Source organism: Biomphalaria glabrata, chromosome 4 (assembly GCF_947242115.1).
Source record: "Biomphalaria glabrata chromosome 4, xgBioGlab47.1, whole genome shotgun sequence".
NCBI classification, from domain to species: Eukaryota; Metazoa; Mollusca; class Gastropoda; family Planorbidae; genus Biomphalaria; species Biomphalaria glabrata.
This window is the reverse complement of record NC_074714.1, coordinates 20,189,704-20,211,714: the sequence shown is the minus strand read 5'-3', so window position 1 is coordinate 20,211,714 and position 22,011 is coordinate 20,189,704. Positions and strand designations below refer to the sequence as shown.

The 22,011-nt window shown below is 33.8% G+C and overlaps 1 protein-coding gene across 1 annotated transcript; it reads right to left on the bottom strand.

Annotated features, from left to right (window-relative positions):
- Positions 1-34: 34 nt before the first annotated feature.
- On the bottom strand, positions 35-11,884 carry LOC106053335 (mesoderm-specific transcript protein-like). Its single transcript, XM_013208879.2, has 11 exons — positions 11,487-11,884; positions 7,036-7,112; positions 6,824-6,901; positions 5,635-5,765; positions 5,487-5,542; positions 5,331-5,371; positions 5,092-5,159; positions 4,399-4,497; positions 4,198-4,274; positions 3,435-3,495; positions 35-898 (listed from the first exon to the last, which is right to left on the bottom strand). Exons 1-11 carry the CDS (start codon positions 11,659-11,661, stop codon positions 760-762), a joined length of 1,002 nt encoding a protein of 333 aa, XP_013064333.2. The 5' UTR covers positions 11,662-11,884; the 3' UTR covers positions 35-759.
- Positions 11,885-22,011: the final 10,127 nt, after the last annotated feature.

The window sequence follows — 22,011 nt, the reverse complement described above, 5'->3', positions numbered from 1 at the left end:
GCCAGTTAGTGATCTGAAATTGTGACTGAACTAATAGAATGTTCATTAATGTATTTTTAATATTTGTTTAAAATGAATAGAAACATAGAAACCTACTAATACATCACAGCTCTTGTAAAATCACAAATTAATTTTTGTTTTCAAATCATCACATTTCAAAGAATACAAATAACATTCAATTTTCATATTAATTTGTAACAGTCAAATAAAAAAGAAACAACATCAAAAGTAGTAATTATTAACATGTAGTTTAACTAGGTTCTAAATATCTTACAAAAACATTTTTTCATATTTCATATGCTATTTAGTAATGTAATTTATTTTTTTATTATTATTTTTTCAACAATAATGTGTACATAGTACAAAGAGAGTTTTTTTTGTAACAAAAGAATGTCTTTTAGTTTTAAAAAATTAAATTGTTTGTCTTACTAACTATTATATGTCAATTATAGTATGATACATTTTAAATAATTTATTTTGTTTTACATACATTCAAGCAATCATTAAGCAACATAGTTTTTTAAGCTGCTATAATTAAAATGGCAGCATGATTTAAATTATTAATTATAGTGTTAAAGTAAATGCCTTTTTATATTGTATATAAGAAATAAAATGTCTCAATATTTTTCCTTTGTTGTCATTTTTTTTCCACATTTAATAAACTTCTGATAAATTCATTAACAAATGCTTTCAATTTTAAGTAACACAAAAAAACATAATATGTAATGAAACGCAAATAATTATTTTAACCAAATTAAATTAAGTCTCAGTTACAAACATTAAAAGAGGTTTTAAAAATGTTATGAAAGCTCTGGTGACTTCTCTGGGTGACTCCCACTGAGGGTAGTGACCAACATCAGGTGAAAGTGAGACAATAGTTTTCCCTGGCACTGTTTTCCTGAAATAGAAAATATTTTTAAAATGTATGGTTTGGTAGTTTATTTAATTAATATGTTTTTATTCAATTAACTTTTAAATGTATGTGCATTGTAGGAAGTTGTATCATCCATCCTTTTTTTTTTTTTTGGACACAGGATATTATTCTACTACTTTTCACTTTGCATTGTTGTATTTAGCATTAAAGTTTGAGAATCTTATGGAATTTAAGATGAATTAATGATACAAATGCCAGACATACAGAGGAAACATGTTAAAATCATTTTAATAATCAATGTTTTGAATTAAAATGAAATGTGTCAACTGAAAAAAAGAATGCTCATATATCAAAGATTCTTAAATCACTTTAAAAATAAAAAATAGAAATATAATATAATGTTAATTTTCTGGAAAGTATCTATACATTTTCATGGAAGGAAAATTGAAATGAAAGTTTAGTTGAAGTCAACTTTGTAGGTTTTCTTATTTTATGTAAGTGTAAGAAAAATGACTGAAAGTCACTGTTATACAAACGACATTACTTCAAAAAAGAAGATGATTACATCCTACACGTCATGCATTTAGTCATGCATATTAACCAATGACTTAAATTCTGCCAAGTCACTGGTTTTCCTGGCTAGCTCAGGCAACCCATTCCATGCTCTAATAGCACTAGGGAAGAAGTAGTATTTGTATAAATTTGTTCTAGCATATGGGACGAGGAGTGTGCCTTTATCTTTGTGTCTTTCAGAGTATTTTATTAAATTGTGTTTTTGTATTAGAAGATTATGGTTCAGTGTTTTATGTATAATTGCTACTTTACTTTTGAGCCTTCTGTCCTAAAGGCTTTCTAAATTTAGTGATTTTACTAAAGGTGTTACTCTAGTTAAGTGTGAAAATTTGTTTGTTATGAATCTCACTGCTCTATTTTGTGTCTGTTTCAGTTTCTTAATGTTATCTTGAGTTGAGGGGTCCCAAACGGAGGATGCATATTCTATTATTGGCCTAACCAAGGTTAAATAACATGTTAGTTTTATGTTCTTATTTGATTTATAGAAATTTCTTTTAATAAATCCTAATGCTTTGTTTGATTTTTGTATAGTTTCAGTTATAGTTTCATTAACATTATATCTTCACTCCTTTTTTTATTACCATGTTTCTTTTAAAAGAAATAATAATTAGCCTTTTCTTTTTGTTTCAGCTTCTGCTTATTCCTGTCATTGGATACATAACCAGTCAAGTTTTTAATTATCCATTATTTGTTTATGGGTAAGTTTAAGTATTTTTGGGTATAGTTATAGTTTACAAAATGAAAATAATGTTATAAACCTGGTGGTGGTACAGATGGGGGTAGTGGTGTGTGTGTAGTCAGCCGACGCAAATCGCCCCAGGCTAGCGCTAGACGAGCGGTCAACCGTAACGAGTTACGACGGTCGGCCGAGACGAGTGTCAACATGATGGTTCGGGAAGAATCGACGTCGTGAACAGAGCTCAGGAGCGTCACGAGGGTTGTAGTCATCTGACCACCCACAATGGTCCAGTGACGTTATGCCCGGTTCTAGAAGGCCAGCAGGGACCCTATATAAAGAGCGGAGGTGTCGCAGTCAAGTCGGTTCACGAGAGGAGGTACACGACAGGGGTTCAGAACACGGTCGACTACAGCACAGTTCAACGGTGTGGTTCTGTATGGAGCATTACGACGGTTCTGTGCGGAGTACTGTCAAGTACAGTTGAGACAACTGGCGTCTTGATCTTGGTCTGCGATCGAGTCCGACACAACGAGCCTAGTGTGTGAAGTCAGTCCTGAACTGTTGAACCCAGTGCAAGCCCGGAACGAGACGGAGAGGCCAGTGCAAGAGTTGATATGGCAGTGCGGTGTTATCGGAGAGATATTTGTACAGTGTACGTGTTGCCAATTGTACAGTATTGGCTGTTATTTATTCAACTATTAAAGTGTTACGTTACTTTGGAGCCCTGAGTTGTCAAGTTCTTTAAGTTGGTGGTGTATGGTGCAGTTTGCAGAGAGCCTGGATAGTGAGATTCGTAACAGTAATAAAAACTACTGTATTATAGAAAAACGATTTAGTCAATGAGAAAAGTAAATTTAAAAAAAAAAAAAAAGGTAGTATTAATAATAATTAAGTACACTGATGATACTGTCGTCAAACTTTCTAAACCTTCATTTTTAAATCAGTCATGGGATTGTAAACTCAGAAACAGTGTTAAATCCTAAATTTCCATCTAACTCTGGATGATATAAAACTTATCATATGACAACTGCTAGTATTGTTTGATGAAAAGTGTAGTTACTATTTAAAGACATATCTAAAATATATTGTACCAGCATGGTTAAAATTGTTAATTATTTCTTAAATGCTGATATAGCATCAACAATGACAAGTTAAATAAAATGTGGTCAAACCATCACATATTACATAAAAAAGGCAATCTCATAAATATTAAATTCACTTTCATAACATACACTTTTAAAAGATTTGACTGAAATACAAATGATAAAAACATTTTTTTTTTAATTTCTCACAGTCAAATATACTTGCCTAAATTGTGAAATGAATTCTGGAGGATTAACTGGATCTGCAGGGCCATATATGAATAAAACTGAAATTTAAAAAAAAAAATGCACAAGAAAATTCCATGCCAAATAAGAATATTAATGAACTATTAAGCATTACTTATAAAATCTGCTTCTCAAACTCAAGATAAACCATTTATTCATTGTTTAGAAAAAGTTAATTCATGTGATCTATTCAGATCATGTGAAATATCTAACAAAATAGTTAATGGACCTCATTCACTAATCGTAAACAAACAACATTTAGTCATGTGAATATTGATAAAACAATTAAAAAAACTGTCAAAAGACAGTAATTTGTATAGAAGAGATAGAGAATCACGTGGCTAAATGTTGTTTGTTTACGATTGGTGAATGAGGTCCATTGACTATTTGGTTATTTTTTTTTATTCTTGTGTTGTCAAGTAAAAAAATAATTGTGCAAAATTTCAGCTTCATTAGAAGTGTCAGAGAAATAATGTGTACAAACTTTTTACCAGACAGAGTGAGCTTTGTAAAAAAAAAAGGTTTAGTACACATTGCTATAAAGGTCATTCTTACTTAAATCCTCTTTTATACAAACTGGAGAAATCTAAAAGAGTGGGTACATCCTTGTCAGCTTATTAATTGTTGTGCCCCAATGGCCAGGAATTTAAAGAACAACTGAAATTGAAGCTTCCTAGAAGCTAGTAATGACAAACCATCATTTATCTAATGGATCAATAAAGCATCTTTTTAAAAATACTTACCTTTTACTTGTGTTTGTTTCAGGGCTCCAACCCATCTCTCCTTAAATTTTTTTCGCTCACGTAAAAAATTTATCACTCTGCAAAAATGAGTGAGAGTAATGTTAAAATTTAAAATTTTATACAAATACAGATAGTTTCTAAAAAAAAATGTATTAACTTGACTCTAAAAAAAAAATGCTGAGATAAAATAATAATACACACTTGTATGATGCAGCATGGCCATTATTGTAACACAACAAAGACCAGAAGTCTTGGTAATCTTCCTGGGTTGGTTTTATTTCCCCAAAAATTTCACCAAATCTGCAATGCATTTTTACTATTTAATTAATCTTGTCCATTTGTGTTTTGAAAATTATCTTTGTTTTTTTGCAGAATAAATATACTGTTATGACCTTAATTTGTGCACCAGTAGAAACATTCCAAGTACATTGAATCTTTCAAAATGGGAAAAGATTCGAAGTTTAATAAAATATCAAAGTTTAATGCCCTGAACAGTAAATGTTTGGACAGAAATTGTTCCTAAAATACTGCATAAAAGATGCTTCAAGTGATGCTTTCTGACTCCTGAAGGACTGTTCTAAAGCTGTTTCGTGCAAGAACCTTCTGAGAAAGTTGTATGAATGTTGTTCATGTACATGTAGTATTATTGCTTCTTCTAACTTAAAGACAAGCCTTATTATTATAGCACATCAATGATGCTCTTCTTTTGTGAATGTTAGCTGTGAGAAAATTTGGTGTCTCAAGAAATGAAACTCATCTCTAGTGAAAACTCTTATTTAAATTTCTTAAAATTCTACACAGGGGTTCAAACATGAGACCTCCTCAGATATTGTTGACTAAACCTATAATTTGTTAAGTCAAATTTAGTGAATACCCAAAAATACTTAAACTTACCCATAAACAAATAATGGAAAATTAAAAACTTGACTGGTTATGTATCCAATGACAGGAATAAGCAGAAGCTGAAACAAAAAGAAAAGGCTAATTATTATTTCTTATAAAAGAAACATGGTAATAAAAAAAGGAGTGAAGATATAATGTTAATGAAACTTAAAAAAACATTGGGACATGGTTAATTATTGCATTTTGAAAATTACATAAGAAATAAGAGAGGGAAAAAAAGAAGCTCTCACTTTCTGTGATAATCTTGGTTTATGGGTTTCCTGAAATATTCCTATTACAATGATACAAAAAGTTTTCATCTTACAAAACACATGTTCAATTATTGTAACATAAGTTCCTATAGTAATTAAAATTATTCAAATGATTTTCTAATTAATATTTGGTACCTCCATTGAGCATAGTCAGGGAGTTGATTTCAAATTTCAAGTCATTAAAATTATACCTATGAATGGAAGGCAAAAAAATGTCAACTTAGTGATTATTTAATTACGATAAAATTGGTTTTTGTTACAACACATAAGTAAACAAATATACCTGGCCATGAGTTCAAGAGCAACAGTGTCACCATAGTCATGAGCAAGAAGGTGAGCAGAAGTAATTTGGAGACTAAAGGCTAGATTTTCAATGATGTCGGCTTGTTTAAAAATGGTGTAAGTGTAATCTACCTAAGAATAAAAAAGAAAAGTATTATCACCTTAACTCATTCTCTAGCATTTCCATTTTACAACTTTACAATCAGCTTCATAATGTAGAAATTTATTTTTTTAAACTTTCTTTTTTATTTTACTTGTTGAACAGTAGAGTTTAACTCCTAAACAAAAAATAAATTTGTTTTATAATGTATAATAAAAAAAAACACTTTAAAAATATAACAATATGTCTAGTTTTAAAAAATATACACTTTTAATACCTTTAGAACAAAATCAAGCTTTAAAAATACTAAATTTCCCCAGGTAAGCCTTATCTTTAAAAAAAAAAATATACACAACTATTTATCATTAAATAAAATGGTTGCTAAGTTTATCATCATTCAGAATGGGATATGATGAGCTCTTCTTATACGAAAGTAAAAAAAACAACTCATATGACCTTCTAGTGCAAGGTACAGGGTTCTGTAAACACAGCATTCTATCACAATAATAGTCATTGGGTTAAATCTCTAAATGAAAAACTTTTTTCTTAAAATCCTAAAATGAGTTAAATGCTGGCACATTAAATTGATGAAATATTAAAAATCTCTAAATTAACTCTAATTAATTTGCTGCAAACACTAAGTGACATTAACACAAACAGTTCTTATTTCATAATGCCCAAAGATAACCATTCCTGCTATGCCTATAGAGATAATTGTGATATAACCTGATTCCCTTGGATGAATCACTGGGCTTCACCATTAAATAACATTTTTAAAACAATGTAATGAAGTGATCTTTCAAAGAATGTAATAAAATGTGTTGTCATGCAGCAAGAGTTTATATTCAAAATTTCATCAAGATAGTACAATGAAAAAGTTGTCAAAAGAAATTATTCAATTTTCTAACCATGACAAAAGTAAGAGCTAATAGCAGAAATTGAAAAGAGAAACTTGTAATATGTTTCTACTTGTTTAGATTTTAAACCTGTTATGAACTTTATAAAAAAGTCTGCAAAACTTTTGTACAATTAAGCTCCTAATAAAACCAAACAATAAGCCTGATGTTAGTCTAAAAAAAAAAATTCTTACAGGTTTGTCACTGAAACCAAATCCTAAGAAATCCAAAAGAAGTATTTGATTAAACTCTTTTTTTAAATCTGGCAACATCTGCAAAAGGAATCGAGAAAATAGAACAAAGAACTTTGCAATACAGAGAATTATTATAAAACATGAAAATTATTGTAACATTAAAGCTTAATTCTAGTAACTCATACAAATGGTTATGTTAAACTTATTTTAACCTTTTTCCAATCGTAACTACTTGTAGGAAATCCATGAAGACATATAACTGTTCCTGCACTCCCTTCACCTTGTTCAACTTTAAAAAAATAACAAAAAATATTTGCTTCATAAAACAAATTTATTAGATTTATTTCACTACACTTTAGAATTACTGATTGATTAAAGTTTGTTTCTTAAAAGTAATAATAGCTTGTGGGAATTCATCTTAAACTATTATTGGGATTAAATAATGACACCATTTTTCTTTATTGCCATGAAAAATATTTAGGTAATAAATTGTAAAAAACACTGAATTAATGCATAAGCCCAGTCTGGGTGTTGTCACTAGATGCCAAAACAAAAAAAAAAGCATGTCATTTATTATAGAATCTATACACTTTTATCACAGCAAGAAATAAAAAAAATAACATATTAATTTTAATAATATACACAATAATATAGAAGATTATTAAGTTCTAGATCTAATTCTAATGATTTCATCATTGTCTATCAATGGTAAATTTTTTTTTTATAAATAATGAATTTTCCTAATGATGATCCCTGGTGGACAATATCATGAATATGACTTTGACTATGACAAATGACAATGAGAGTGCCAGTACAAATTTGCTAAATATATTTAATGCAAGAATCTGCAAGATATCTTATATCTTATATAATACAGACGTTACTTCAAAAAAGAAGATGATTACGTCCTACGCGTCATGCATTTAGTCATGCATATTAACCAATGACTTAAATTCTGCCAAGTCACTGGTTTTCCTGGCTAGCTCAGGCAACCCATTCCATGCTCTAATAGCACTAGGGAAGAAGGAGTATTTGTACAAATTTGTCCTAGCATATGGGACGAGGAATGTGCCTTTATCTTTGTGTCTTTCAGAGTATTTTATTAAATTTTGTTTTTGTATTTGAAGATTATGGTTCAGTGTTTTATGTATTATTGCTACTTTACTTTTGAGCCTTCTGTCCTGAAGGCTTTCTAAATTTAGTGATTTTACTAAAGGTGTTACTCTAGTCAAATGTGAATATTCGTTTGTTATGAATCGCACTGCTCTATTTTGTGTCTGTTCTAGTTTCTTAATGTTTTCTTGAGTTGAGGGGTCCGGGTTAGGGTTTTATGTTAGTTTTATGTTCTTATTTGATTTATAGAAATTTCTTTTAATAAATCCTAATGCTTTGTTTGATTTTTTTGTAGTTTCATCAATATGTGCATTCCATGACAGTTTTTCATTTATTATAACACCTAGGTATTTTGCGTTTTTAGTCTGTGTTACTGGTTTGCCATGAATAAGATAAGTGGAATTAATTTGTTTTAGTTTTTTTGTTACTCTTAACAACTGACATTTTTCTGGGTGGAAAGACATGCTCCAATTTGATTCCCATTTCTGTAATTCATCTAATTCTCTTTGTAAAATATCTGTGTCTTGTGTTGTTTTTATTGTTCTATATATTATGCAATCGTCTGCAAATAATCTGACTTTTGTTCCTGAACTAATGCAATTTGGTAAATCATTTATGTAAATTAAAAATAGTAGTGGACCCAAGACTGTTCCTTGAGGTACACCTGAGTTTACTGTTATCGGTGTTGATTTAGAGCCATTTATTATTACAGTTTGTTCTCTCCCTATCAGAAAGTCTTTAGTCCACTGATGCAGTGGACCATTAATGCCGAAATATTTTAATTTTTTAAGCAAACTATGGTGGTGAACTTTGTCAAAAGCCTTAGAAAAATCTAGTAAGATAGCATCTATTTGTTCACTATTATCTAAACCTTTTGAAAAATCATCAATTAGTCCTATTAGTTGTGTTTCACATGATCTATATTTCCTAAAGCCATGCTGGTATGGTGTGAGGACATTATGTTTGTCTAAGTGGTTTATGATGTTGCTACATATTATGTGTTCTAGGATTTTACATGTGATGCTGGTAAGTGATACTGGTCTGTAGTTTCCTGGGTCAGATTTTTCTCCTTTTTTAAATAGGGGGGTGACATTAGCTTCTTTCCAGTCCTTTGGTACTCTGCCCTGGTTAAGTGAAGCCTGAAAGAGTATTTTGAACACTGGGGCTAGCTCATTACTTAGTTCTTTGAGTAATCTAGCTGGAATACCATCAGGTCCAGAAGCTTTATTTGGTTTGGTGTTGGCTAATAGTTTTTGAATTCCATTTTCTTGTACTACTATATCTTCTATGTTGTCTACTTGGTTCAAATTCAGTAATATGTCTTTGTCTCCTGGGGCTGAGAATGCTGATGCAAAGTATTTGTTTAGAATGTTTGCTTTAGTTTCATTATCATTATGTATTATGTTATGTTCATCTTTTAATGGCGCTACGCCTGTTGTTTCCATTTTCTTAGACTTAATGTATGACCATAGGTTTTTGTTGTTGTCTTTGGATATTACATTGTTTATGTATTCACTCTGCAGCTGTCTGCTTACTTTTTGGGTTAAGTGTTTAATTTTTATATACTTTTTGTAAACTCTTTCTGCATTAGTTTCTTTAAATTTTCTATATAGGTTTTCCTTCTGTTTACAAAGCTTCTTTAGTCTATTATTAAACCAGCATTTATTTATTTTGTTTGATGTGTATTTAGTTGGTATTTGATTTTCTATAATGCTTTTAAGATGGTTTTTAATGAAATTCCAGAGGTCATCGACTGGTTGGTTAATGTCTTTTTCTAATAAGAATGTTTGTTGAAAGTTTAATGCAGCTTGGTGTAGTTGTGTTAGGTTACATTTATTCCAGAGTAAGATTTTTCTTTTGGGTTTTATATTGGCTACTGCTTTTATCTGACTGTGTATTTTTATGATCTCATGGTCTGATAGACCAGGGATAATATCATAATCAACTACTAATCCAGGTCTGTTGGTTAAGAAGAGATCTAATGTGTTGTTTAATCTAGTTGGCTTTTTAATGATTTGATCTAAACTTAGGTTGTGTAAAGTTTCTATGAAAAGCTCATTTATGTCCTTAAGGTTTTGGTGTTTATCTATGGTTAGTGTTTTCCAATTTATATCAGGTAGGTTGAAATCACCCATAATCCAAAAAACTGCATTTTTATTTGTCTCTTTAAGTGTCGTAATCTGATTACATAGTTCCTGCATGTATTCTAAACTAGAATTTGGTGGTCTGTAAATGCTGCCTATTATTAGGGATGTTGAGGTGGTATTAATTTTACAAAATGTTGATTCTATATTTTTTGAGTTAGGTAAGGTAATTTCTTCTGCTATAAGAGTGTTTTTTATTGCTAAAAGAACTCCTCCATGATTATCAGCCCTATCTTTTCTAAAAATTTCATAATTACTATTGAAAATTTCTGCATTATAAATTTCAGGATGTAGCCAAGTTTCTGTGCCTGCAATTATGTCTGGTTTCTCACATTCTAATAAAATTTCTAAATCTGCTGTTTTGTTCCTAATGCTTTGAAAATTTATTATTAAGGTTTTAAGGTATTTTGGTGTTACTTCTTTAGTAGGTTTGTTTAGTGAGGCTGTTGTATTAATTTTAGTAGATTTAGGTTTAACAGGAGTGGATCTGGCTAGTGGTTGGTGAGTTTGGTTTAGGATGGTGTTTAGGATGTTGTATGGGTTAGAAGTGTCTGCATCAAAGGAATCAAACAGTCCTGATGTAAACTGAGGTAACCCACACGGTACACAGTGCCATGATGCATCTTTGCTGCCTAAGGCATAATACACAGGTGTATTCATATGGAGACATGATGCATGGTACCATTCATCGCAGGTGTCACATTGAATGGCTTTCTGTTTCATGGTGCATACTTTTTTGCAGATGTTGCATCTATCTTTAGATCTAGGCCCTGGATTTGACTCTACATCTCCTGCTATTAATATTAACAGTGATAGGTATTTATTTCTGCTGTGTCTGATTGAGAACTTCCATTTGTGATGGGTAATCTTCTTTAGTGTTATGGATGTGTATGTTAGGTTATTTTTTAAGTTGCTTTGATCTAAAGTGTGATGATTGATTATGACTGTTGTTTCTTTTTTAAGTTTAGTGTTGACTAAGGTAGATCTGGTTCTGTGTTCAGCTAGTATGTATTTAGTAATTATTAGGATAAATAGCCAGAGCAATTTCATGATGACTGTTGTTGATTTTAGTTTTTAAAGGGGTCTAGTCTAAATCTAGTTTAAGGTTTACAATGCCTAATTTATGTCTAAATCTAAATTGAAAGCTAATTTACAATGACAAATCAAATGAAATGGTTTATTAAATTCAAAATATGGACCTAGACTAGATCTAGATCTAATTCTAGATCAATATATTTATGTGTATAATTAACTATATAGAATATTACTATTAGTTATTATTAGTAGTATAAGTATTAGTAGATGATTAGTAGATCTAAAGCCTTAATTAAAGTCTAAGTCTAACACTAAAACTAGACTAGACTGACTTGACTAGGTCTATTAAAATAAATTAGATCTGAACTTACAAATATAAAATATTTTTTGATCATCAATCCATTTTTCATTTCCTTTATTCTGCCAATCAATAAGAGTATTTGACATAACTGTTGCCACTGTTGGCCCACACAAGAAGATTTTCCATACTTGAAAAACAATACTTATTACTATGACAATAACGCCTACTAAGCCACAGCCAAGCATAGCTGATTCAGTGATTATCTGGTAAATCTTTTGGTTTTAGAATTTATGCACTAGATCTAGACCCTAGTATAGACAGATCTACTCTAGTCTCTAGACTTCTGGACCTATAAGCCTACTATAGCTAGATAGGTATCTCTATTTTAATTAATAAGTTTAGTATAGAAAGTCGTCTAGTCAAAGTTCCAAAAAATACGCGTTTCGTATAATTACGCAGTCGGTAGCAGTTTAAAAGAAAATTACGTTGCCGTTTCCAACTGGTACGGTAGACAACTCAAGTTGCAATTTATGTTCCTTTTTTTTTACAAAACTTAAACTTATTTCAACTCTGTCTGATAAAAAAATTTCCACACATTTCTTCTTTGACAACCAACTTATAATCAAGCTGAAATTTTGCACAGCTATTTCTTTTACATGACAACACAAGAATCAATAAACAAAATTAACCAATTAGTACCTAGTAACTTAACTATTGGTAATTAATTATTTTGTTTGGTACCTCAAACAAGGGAAAGAAATAGCACTTGACTGAAGTGGTGGTATAATTAATCCCCTATATAATTCGCCGCTCTAAATTGAAACAAACAAAGTCTAATTCAAGTAAGTAAATGCATTAAAAGTTGTTTTTTTTTTTAATCATGCGCATCAACCAGACACACTCAGTGACTGCGATTCGCATTTACAAAAAAAGGCCAGTTTAGAATTTATGTATAGTAGGAGATGTTATCGCATGTCAATTTAAGCCTTTCTGTATAAGTACATTTATGGCAAAGTTCTTGGGCATATTTCTTGATTGGATTGGCAGTTTCATCTACAAAAACAGGTATAGTCTTCGAAGATAAATTACGATACTTTTGTACAGAAGTTAGTATATGCTACGTAAGGCTAGAAGCAGAAAATTTATGTTTCTTTAATTCTCTATTATTTTGTTTCTCTTTATTAGCATTTTTATAAACAAAATATGAGGCTTCAAATGTTTTATTATTTAAAATATTTATCTGTTTGTTACACATGAGGGCCTCGCAAAATACAATTCGCCCACACCAAATTTAGCTCTTGCGCCGCAACTGTGTAAGTTAATTTTAATTTAATCTTTATCTAATGCGAGCTTTTGTTTGGACAAAACAAACAAACACACACACACAACATACATAAACATAAATACACATATAGATGTAACAATTAATATTAGGCTCAGGGGCAAACTGGTTGTCAAAATCAACCCTATCATTACCACAATATCCGGCCTACAAGTTGTGCATCATATGATTAATATGATGGACATCCATTTCTACCCGTCCTCATAGGCCGAATATGTAAAGATTTATCTTAGCTTTTCTCTTTCTATCGAGGTCATCGGCTGTTCTCAACAGTTCTGTGAAAACTATACCGGTTGTTGTCTTTGTCTGTATCATGCGATTCTTATTAAAATGCCGTTTGGTTTTTGTCTTTTCATATCATGTAAGGCTAATAGGTCTACATTTTATTTAACCAGGTTGAACGAATCTTTGGTCAGGGGGGGTAATCTTTCATTCGGTCAATAGCTAGAGACTTGCCCACCCTAGAACAAGAGGAGCCAAAAGGATCAAATGGACGAGAGAAATGAATATAGACATTATCAAATCGTTCTTCCGTGTAAACATTTGTGATGATAAACCTCTCCCAGGTTATAGGCAAAAACTCTCCCTGGAATTTAACAAATTATACCCTAATCTAAACCTTACAGAGCAGAATGTTGTAGACAGAAGATCTGTAATAATTAAAAAATGTTATTTGACCCCTGCAGAAATTGACGTGATAAGAAGAGAAGTAGGTCATGAGCTGCAGATACAAGAGCTCATCTCAGATATAAACGACACGCCCACACAGCCGACCAACGAAGACATTAGTAGAACACCCAACCAACAAGAGAATGACCCAACATCGGCAATAAGCAATGAGCTACACTCAAAATTTTCTAATCTTATAGACCGTTATAAAAACACCAATCTTAACTCTAGGCCTCGTATCCCCAAGCTAAACGTCAAGAAAGAGACAAACACATATATTAATGAAATAAATAAAGTCTTAGCCAACCATTTTGAAACACCAAGAAACTTGTTTGAGACACATCTCGCTATATACTGCGCCGCTGTGGCTGTCACGGAGCTCTCTGGACAAAAGACCTTCGAGCTAGGCCCAATTAATCAGAGACCAAAACAACATGTGCCAGCATGGAAAAGGCGCCTTGAAGACAATATTAATCAACTGAGGAGCCAAATGGATACAATTGGACAATATCTGGGAAACAACCATTCCGCGAAAATACTTAACAAAATGAAGACAATACTAAGAACAACTGGAATCAAATTGACGGACTGTGATAGCCACGCAAGACTCTTATGTTTGAAAGATACTCTGAGACAGAAAGCTAAACTAAAGGGAGCTAGGTTAAAGCGCTACAACGAAACCACCAAAAGAAAGGAGCATAACGCTTTATTTCAGCACATGAGAAAACAGTTCTTCCGTAAACTAGCTGATAACGGTGCTGACAAAATTCAAACCATTGATAGCACTAAACACGGCTCCTTTACCGACTACTGGGCGGCGCTTTGGTCCGACCCGCTACATTACAATGTGCAGGCTGACTGGATCGAGGAAATCCAAACTAAAAACAACCTAATACCAGAAAAGCCTGATGAGGATTTCACAGTTGAGGAAGTCTCAGCAGCTATATCAAAAACCCACAACTGGACTGCTCCTGGACCGGACAATATACACAACTTTTGGCTGAAAAAACTTACAGTCGTACATGCACCACTAACATCAAGTTTTAACGAGCTAATATCAGAACCGTCTTCAATGCTGTTAGAACTCACTGAAGAGAGAACATCTCTCCTCCCCAAAAAAAGGGGATCCGAACCAACCATCAAACTATCGCCCTATCACTTGTCTGTCAGTGGTGTATAAACTATTAACTTCACTTTTAAAAAGTAAAATGTATAAATTTTGTTCTGCCCATAAGCTACTAGCAGAGGAACAACAAGGTTGCATTGAAGAGTCGATGGGCTGTAAAGTACAGCTAACTATAGATGGTATTATATTGCATCAAGCTAATAGAAGAAAGAGAAATTTACACATGTGTTACATCGACTACAAAAAAGCTTTCGATTCAGTTCCGCATGATTGGCTATTAAAAACCCTGGATATTCATAGAATCAACCCAAGAATAAAACAACTATTGAAAGTCTGTATGAATAATTGGAAGATAAACCTGCACCTTAATCGTGATAAACTAGGTTATGTGCACATAAGAAGAGGTATATACCAGGGTGACTCACTATCTCCACTCTGGTTCTGCCTAGCGATTAATCCTCTATCTACATTACTCCAAGACTCTACAAATGGTTTTAGGGTTGACACTAAATGTACAAAATGTGTGTCCCACTTATTATACATGGATGATCTAAAGCTATATGCAGAAACCGAGCAAAAATTACACACCTTAATCAAAACGGTAAAATGCTTTAGTGACGATATCTGTATGTCTTTTGGCCTGGATAAGTGTGGCATCATAAGCATTAAAAATGGCAAGGCAACGAAAACCAACATTGAATTTGAAGGCATCGAGGAATTGAACTCCGCCTCTATTTATAAATATCTTGGAATAAACCAGAATGCCAAGATAAACCATAAGAAATTAAAAGAAGACTTTCTTGGCAAATATAGGCAAAGAGTTAATAAAATCCTCAACACCAAACTGTCTGGCAGTAATCTCATCACTGCAATAAACAGCTGGGCCGACCCAGTGCTCCTTTACACGTTCGGTGTGATCAAATGGACTGACACCGACCTACATGACATTGACAAACTCACTAGAAAATTACTAACCAAGTTTCGATGCCTACACCCCAAGTCCTCCACCATAAGGTTATACCTGCCCAGGAAAGATGGGGGTCGTGGATTGCAGAACATCTTCAAATTGTGTAAGATGCAAGTTTTAAAAACACGATCAAAACTGCTCGCCTCCAGCAACAAATTAGTTTCCTTCCTACGGAAATACGACTCCGATGCAACCCCTCTGAACCTACACAATACTGATGTCAATGTCGGTTTGGACGACGTAGGGCATGAGATTCGCCAATGGGAAGAAAAAACACTCCACGGAAAATTTCCGGCTTCATTACATGGGGACAACATCGACAAGGCTGCTTCCTTAACTGGGCTCAAAGCAGGTCATCTCTACCCTGAAACAGAAGGCTTCCGAAAATGTGGAAATGTGGGCGAGTCGATTGAACACATTATGGCAGGATGTCCAGCCCTATCAGAATCAGCCTACCTAGGTCGCCATAACCAAGTTGCAAAGTTAATACACCAACACCTGGCTTTGACGTACAAATTGATCGGTAAGGACACTCCCCCTTATTATAAATACTCTCCGCAAGAGGTTCTCGAGTCTACTGAACATCTGCTGTACTGGGACAGGCCTATTCTGACCGACAAAACGGTAGATTTCAATCGCCCGGATCTGCTGTTCATCGATAAAAAAGAAAAAACCGCTACCATTATCGATATCGCCGTACCACTGTCTCATAATTTAAGAAAAACAGAGATAGAAAAAAAAGAAAATATGGGAACCTAGGCTTGGAGATTAAGCGTCTATGGAAATTGTCCAAAATAACAATATACCCCATTGTTATATCAACCGAGGGGATAATAACAACTGACCTCACAGACACCTTCAAGGCCCTTAACATTCCTAGGAACATCTTCGTTGCCTGTCAGAGGGCGGTACTGCTGCAGACCTGCCACATCACCAGAAAATTCCTCAGTGGAAACTGTTAAAGGGACTACGATGAATTTTGTTTCTCTTTAGCGAAACTCGACCCTGGCAGCGCCAGAGAATGACTACTCGTTCATTTCTAACATAATAATAATAATAATAATCTTTATTATCCGTAAGGAAATTTGTCTTACAATTTGTGCATTACACCAAACAAAAAACATTATAACTATAAGAAACCAAAGTGTACATTCACACCAGACTCACTCATAATTTACATGTGACAAAGTTTATACCAGATTGTTCTTATTTAATGATTTGATTGCCAGGGGAACAAAAGAGTGTTAGTGTCTGTTTGTCTTTGCTATCGGTGTCTTGTATCTCTTTTGTGATGGTAAAATCACAAAATCCTGACACAAAGGGTGATTCTTTATTTCGAGGATCTTGTTAGCTTTTTTTTTATAGATGTTTGTCTCAAACAACTGCCCAAATGGGGTTTGTTTTTTGCCAATGACTTTGCCAGCAGCATTTAGGATTCTATAAAGTTTATTTTTATTTTTAATGCTTAGATTGCCATACCAGGCAGTGATATTGAAACTTAAAATATTGCAGATGTGAGCGTGATAAGACATAGCCAAGGCCTTTTCGCTAACATTAAACGAGGACAGTTTTTATTAGTAATCGTAATCTTTGCTGCCCTTTTTTGCTGATATAATCAGTATTTGCAGTAAAATTTAGTTTATTGTCTAGGATAGTACCGAAACCGAGGACAGGCATGAAACAGTGGCCTCTTTCTCTCTGCATGGGCGGGGCTATTCAAAACCATAATCGTTATAGAAGATCTCAACACTGACGTCCTAAGTCGCAACCTTTGGGTAGTGCAGAAATTGGAACTGACGGGACAGAGACCTGTTTTGCAAATAAAAATTTTTCATGCCACTTTCTGCCAATGTCTTATTATTTTGGGTCATAACATTTTGATTTAGTGTTGATGTCTTTTAGCACGATCAGGTTCGGTCAGGGAGCCTAGGTGTTCGCCGACTCAACAAGTTTTGGGGGAACCAACTCCAGCGGGGCCCTGGACTTATAAATTAGTTGTTATACTACTAATTTCCCGATGTTATGAGCTAGTATTGTTTGTAGTAGTCTATAGTTCCATTGGTAACGAAATCGACTCGTATTATGTAATTAGGTTGATATGCTCATACATGACATGGGCGTAGCCAGGTTCTTCCCCCCCCCCGAAAAAAATTATATATATATATATATATATATATATATATATATATATATATATATATGTTTGTATGGATGTGTGTACATAATTAATCTCTTATATTCTGACCCTTCATTCTTTTGGAAGACGTTAATTGTGCCCAAGAATAGGTTCTTCCTGGAGTTAGTGAAAAAATTGTAGACCCCTCGCCCTTGCCAGCGCTCCCCCAGCGCGGGGCGAAGCCCCGCCGCCAAGCACTATTTCTGGTATTGAAAGCCAACTAAATGCATATTCTGAGGTAACTACAGTGCATTATTTTGCTATTTAAAAGTTTTATTTCAAAAACCTAATGTGCTATTCTTACTGACTTACACCCTCCCGAGCCGTTCGGCGCATTCGCTGGCAAGCTGTTTCCACAAAAATCTGTCACTGGCAATGTCCGAAGCCTCTTCCCACCTGCTCTGAGGACCTTCATGAAAGTGTGGCGCCAAGTTGTACTAGGATGTCATCGCAACTCTTATTATATGTAATTCATTTTGTCGGAGAACATGTTCCGCAAACCTCATGCGACGCTCTGTCTTACTAAGGGGTCGACTTCCATTTCGGCAAATGATTTCCTTGATTTAGACCCGATCTCTATAACTGACTCCTAAAATCCGTCTTAGACATCTTTGTAGTGCCACTTTCAGTGCTTTTCAATTTCATTGCACTTTATTAATGGAGCCCAGATACTGGTAGACGTGTAACTTCTCTTGATTACGATTTTAAAATTAGGTGACTATTTTGCTTTAGCTGTTATATCGAAAAGGGAAGTTTTATCGTCAAAATCATCTGTTTTTTTTTAACTAAACTATATCTGGAGTTGTTTTTTTTTAATTCAAAACCACATTTAGCTACGGTCATAGAATTTGGTGACTGTAGTTTGCTTTAGAAATAATATTGAAGAGAGAGGCTTTCAACCTTAAAACGCTCTGTAGGGGGATTTTAAACTCAAAACTATCTTGAGGAGTTTTAAACTTTTACAAAAGCCATCTGGAGGAGAGGGGTTGAAACTCAAAACCCCCCATTGGCTTGGCTACGCTCAAAGAATTTTAGTAATTTGCTTTTTTTTATATTGAAGAGGTATTTTTTTAGCATCAAACCCTCTGAAGGAAAATTTAAACTCAAAACACCCAATAAGCTTGGCTACGCTCATAGCATTTTGATTGCAAAATTTGATTTTTTTTTTGTATTTTGAAGATTTATTTTTTAGCTTCAAACCCCGCTGGCCGGGGGTTTAAACTAAAAACCCCTTTGGCTATGCTCATAGCATTTTGAGTGCGTAATTTGCTTTTTTCTTTATATTGATGAGGTATTTTTAGCTTCAAACCCAGCTGAAGAGGGGTTTAAACTCAAAACCCCTTTGGCTACGCTCATACAATTTTGAGTGTGTAATTTGCTTTTGTATTTTGAAGAGGGGTTTAAAATCAAAATCTTTCTTAGGTGTGCTCTTGGAATTTTGGGATTGTCATTTGCATTTTTTTTTATAGACGAGGGGGATTTAAATGCAAAACCCCCTTGTAGGGGGTTTCAAACTCAAAACCCCAGGTAGGGGGTTTTAAACTCAAAACCTCTGGTAAGGGGTTTTAAACTCAAAACTCCTGGTAGGGGGTTTAAACTCAAAACCCCCTGGTATGGGGTTTTAAACTCAAAACCCCTTGGTAGGGGTTTCAAACTCAAACCCTCTAAAACCCCTGGTAGGGGGTTTCCAACTCAAAACTACCCGGTAGGGGTTTTTAAGCTGTGCTAAGGCAAGTGATGGTTTAGTATTAAAATTTCACATAAAATAAACAATACTAAAGCAAAAGATCAGTCACTAAACTCCGACACCCCCCCCCCCGGGGTGGGGGTGAACCCCCAACCCCCCCCCCCTGGCTACGCCCATGTGTTCATATTAAGATCACAGTATTTTTCCGCTAAGAAGTAATTCACAACTATTCATCCCAGTGGCGCTACAGCCCATGGAATACCCTGGTCTGCTTTAGCACATCTCTCCATTATGATCTATCTATCCTGTGCTTTAAGTCTCCATGCCCGGACTTTTAGCTGTTGTAGATCTGCCTCTACGTTATCAAGCCACCGTACTCGTGGTCTGCCTTTGGTAATTCGCACATTACATTTAAAGTCTAAAACACTTGAACATATGGTCAGACGGAACGATAAAGAATCGTAAAGAAAGAGAAGAACAATAAAGAGATAAAGCGTAAATTGCTGGAATCCAAAATATACAATAAAATTACTCATCTGTTCCTCTCCAGTTTGGGACAAACTATTGAAGATCCTTATTGAACCTTATCCTAACTTTCGAGTAGGAACATTTACAACGCTATTTACACCGACAGACACATTCACATTAAGTGATAAAGGAACACAAATGCATAGTCACACGCATGGGGACTGAATTCCTCAGGTTCCTGAATATGCATGTGCACATTTAACTTACGATACCTTCTTTGAACGATTCAGTTGCTTGACGTTCGCGAAACAATAATGGGTAAAGAATTGATAAATGCAGCAGAGCACTAGGACACTATGAATACAAGTGTGAAAAACAAAGAAGACGAACATGTCGATGACTTTTGTGGCGATAGTTGCATAGAGGTGAGAGCCAACAGTGTTTGTTATAACTGTGCAACTGTACTAATTGCTTTTACTAAATTTTAAATAATGTACACAAATAAGACGTTACTCAGGAAATTAATTTGAACACAATTATAACAAAGACTATAGAAGAAAGAACTTTTGGTTGTTTCAAATGTTATGCTTTGCTATTTTAGTAATATCGAATAGCTCCAAAAGCATATATGAGAAAATATTTAATTCAAACTAATTAAGGTTGCAATTGTACTGACGATTTTTTTGGTACACATTGAGATTTCATATAACCTCTTAGCCTATCTGCATGTATACATTGAGATTTCATATAATCTCTTAGCCTATCTGCATGTACACATTGAGATTTCATATAATCTCTTAGCCTATCTGCATGTACACATTGAGATTTCATATAATCTCTTAGCCTATCTGCATGTAAACATTGAGATTTCATATAACCTCTTAGCCTATCTGCATGTACACATTGAGATTTCATATAATCTCTTAGCCTATCTGCATGTACACATTGAGATTTCATATAATCTCTTAGCCTATCTGCATGTAGAAATATTAACTTTACGAAAATCTACGTAGGCTAATGTTTTCCGTTTTCGTCGCATTATGAAACTGATCAAACTGTATATATACTTTGAGGGCAGGTATACAAAAAATGTACATCATATCATTCATGTGTCACGCAAATTGTGGGCCGGATCGTATAGTAATGTTATGGCCGAATTGGACGCACAGTCTGCCCCACATGCGAACTTTAATCGTCATTCATTAACGTTACGATTCTTTCTTTCATTTGACATACTTATATGAACATAAACTTGACATACTTATATAAACATAGACTTGACATACTTATATGAACATAGACTTGACATACTTATATGAACATAGTCAAAGTTCCGTTGGGCGTATCTATGTTCTTATATTATAAATTACAGACGTTCCTCCAAAAGAGAAGATAATTACGTGCTAATCTAGTCGTGCACGAAGAGGGGGGTAAATACTGTTGAGTTTCACAACGTTCTGTCCATAAACTCCCAAAGCTTTCATCTCAAGTGTATGTCGCTATGAGATAAACCACCAGTTGTGACACGACTGAAGGAAAGCTTTCATCTCATGTGTATGTCGCTATGAGATAAACCACCATTTGTGACACGACTGAAGGAAAGCTTTCATCTCATGTGTATGTCGCTATGAGATAAACCACCAGTTGTGACACGACTGAAGGAAGGCAACAACAAAAACAGATATGTATTTTAGTCAAATACCTAATTCTAATTCTCCTCTCCACGCACACGCCAAAATAATAATATGTAAAATTTACTTAATCTTAACCAGAGGCTTCGCCGGGGGGGGGGGGGGTATCACTCTAATGGCGTCACCACCATCCACTATAACACCTTCCCCAATAAAAGTTATTATTTTTATTAAACGTTAAAAATATAGTCGGCTTTTTTTTCCCCAACTTCCCTCATTGAGGTCACTCCATGTTAGGCATCACTCGGTGCGATCCACATCCTTCTAGCGAGGCCAATGATCTTAACCAAATTCTAAAAGTGCATTGAATTGATAAGCTTCTAGTCTAAGTACACAGTTCTAAACTACAGATATACATTTATCAAGGCCTACATACAATGCATGACTAACAACTTTTTTAGGTACGATTGTCTTATCATATTTATTGATATCAATGATACAATCTAGATCAATTATTTTTTTTTTACAA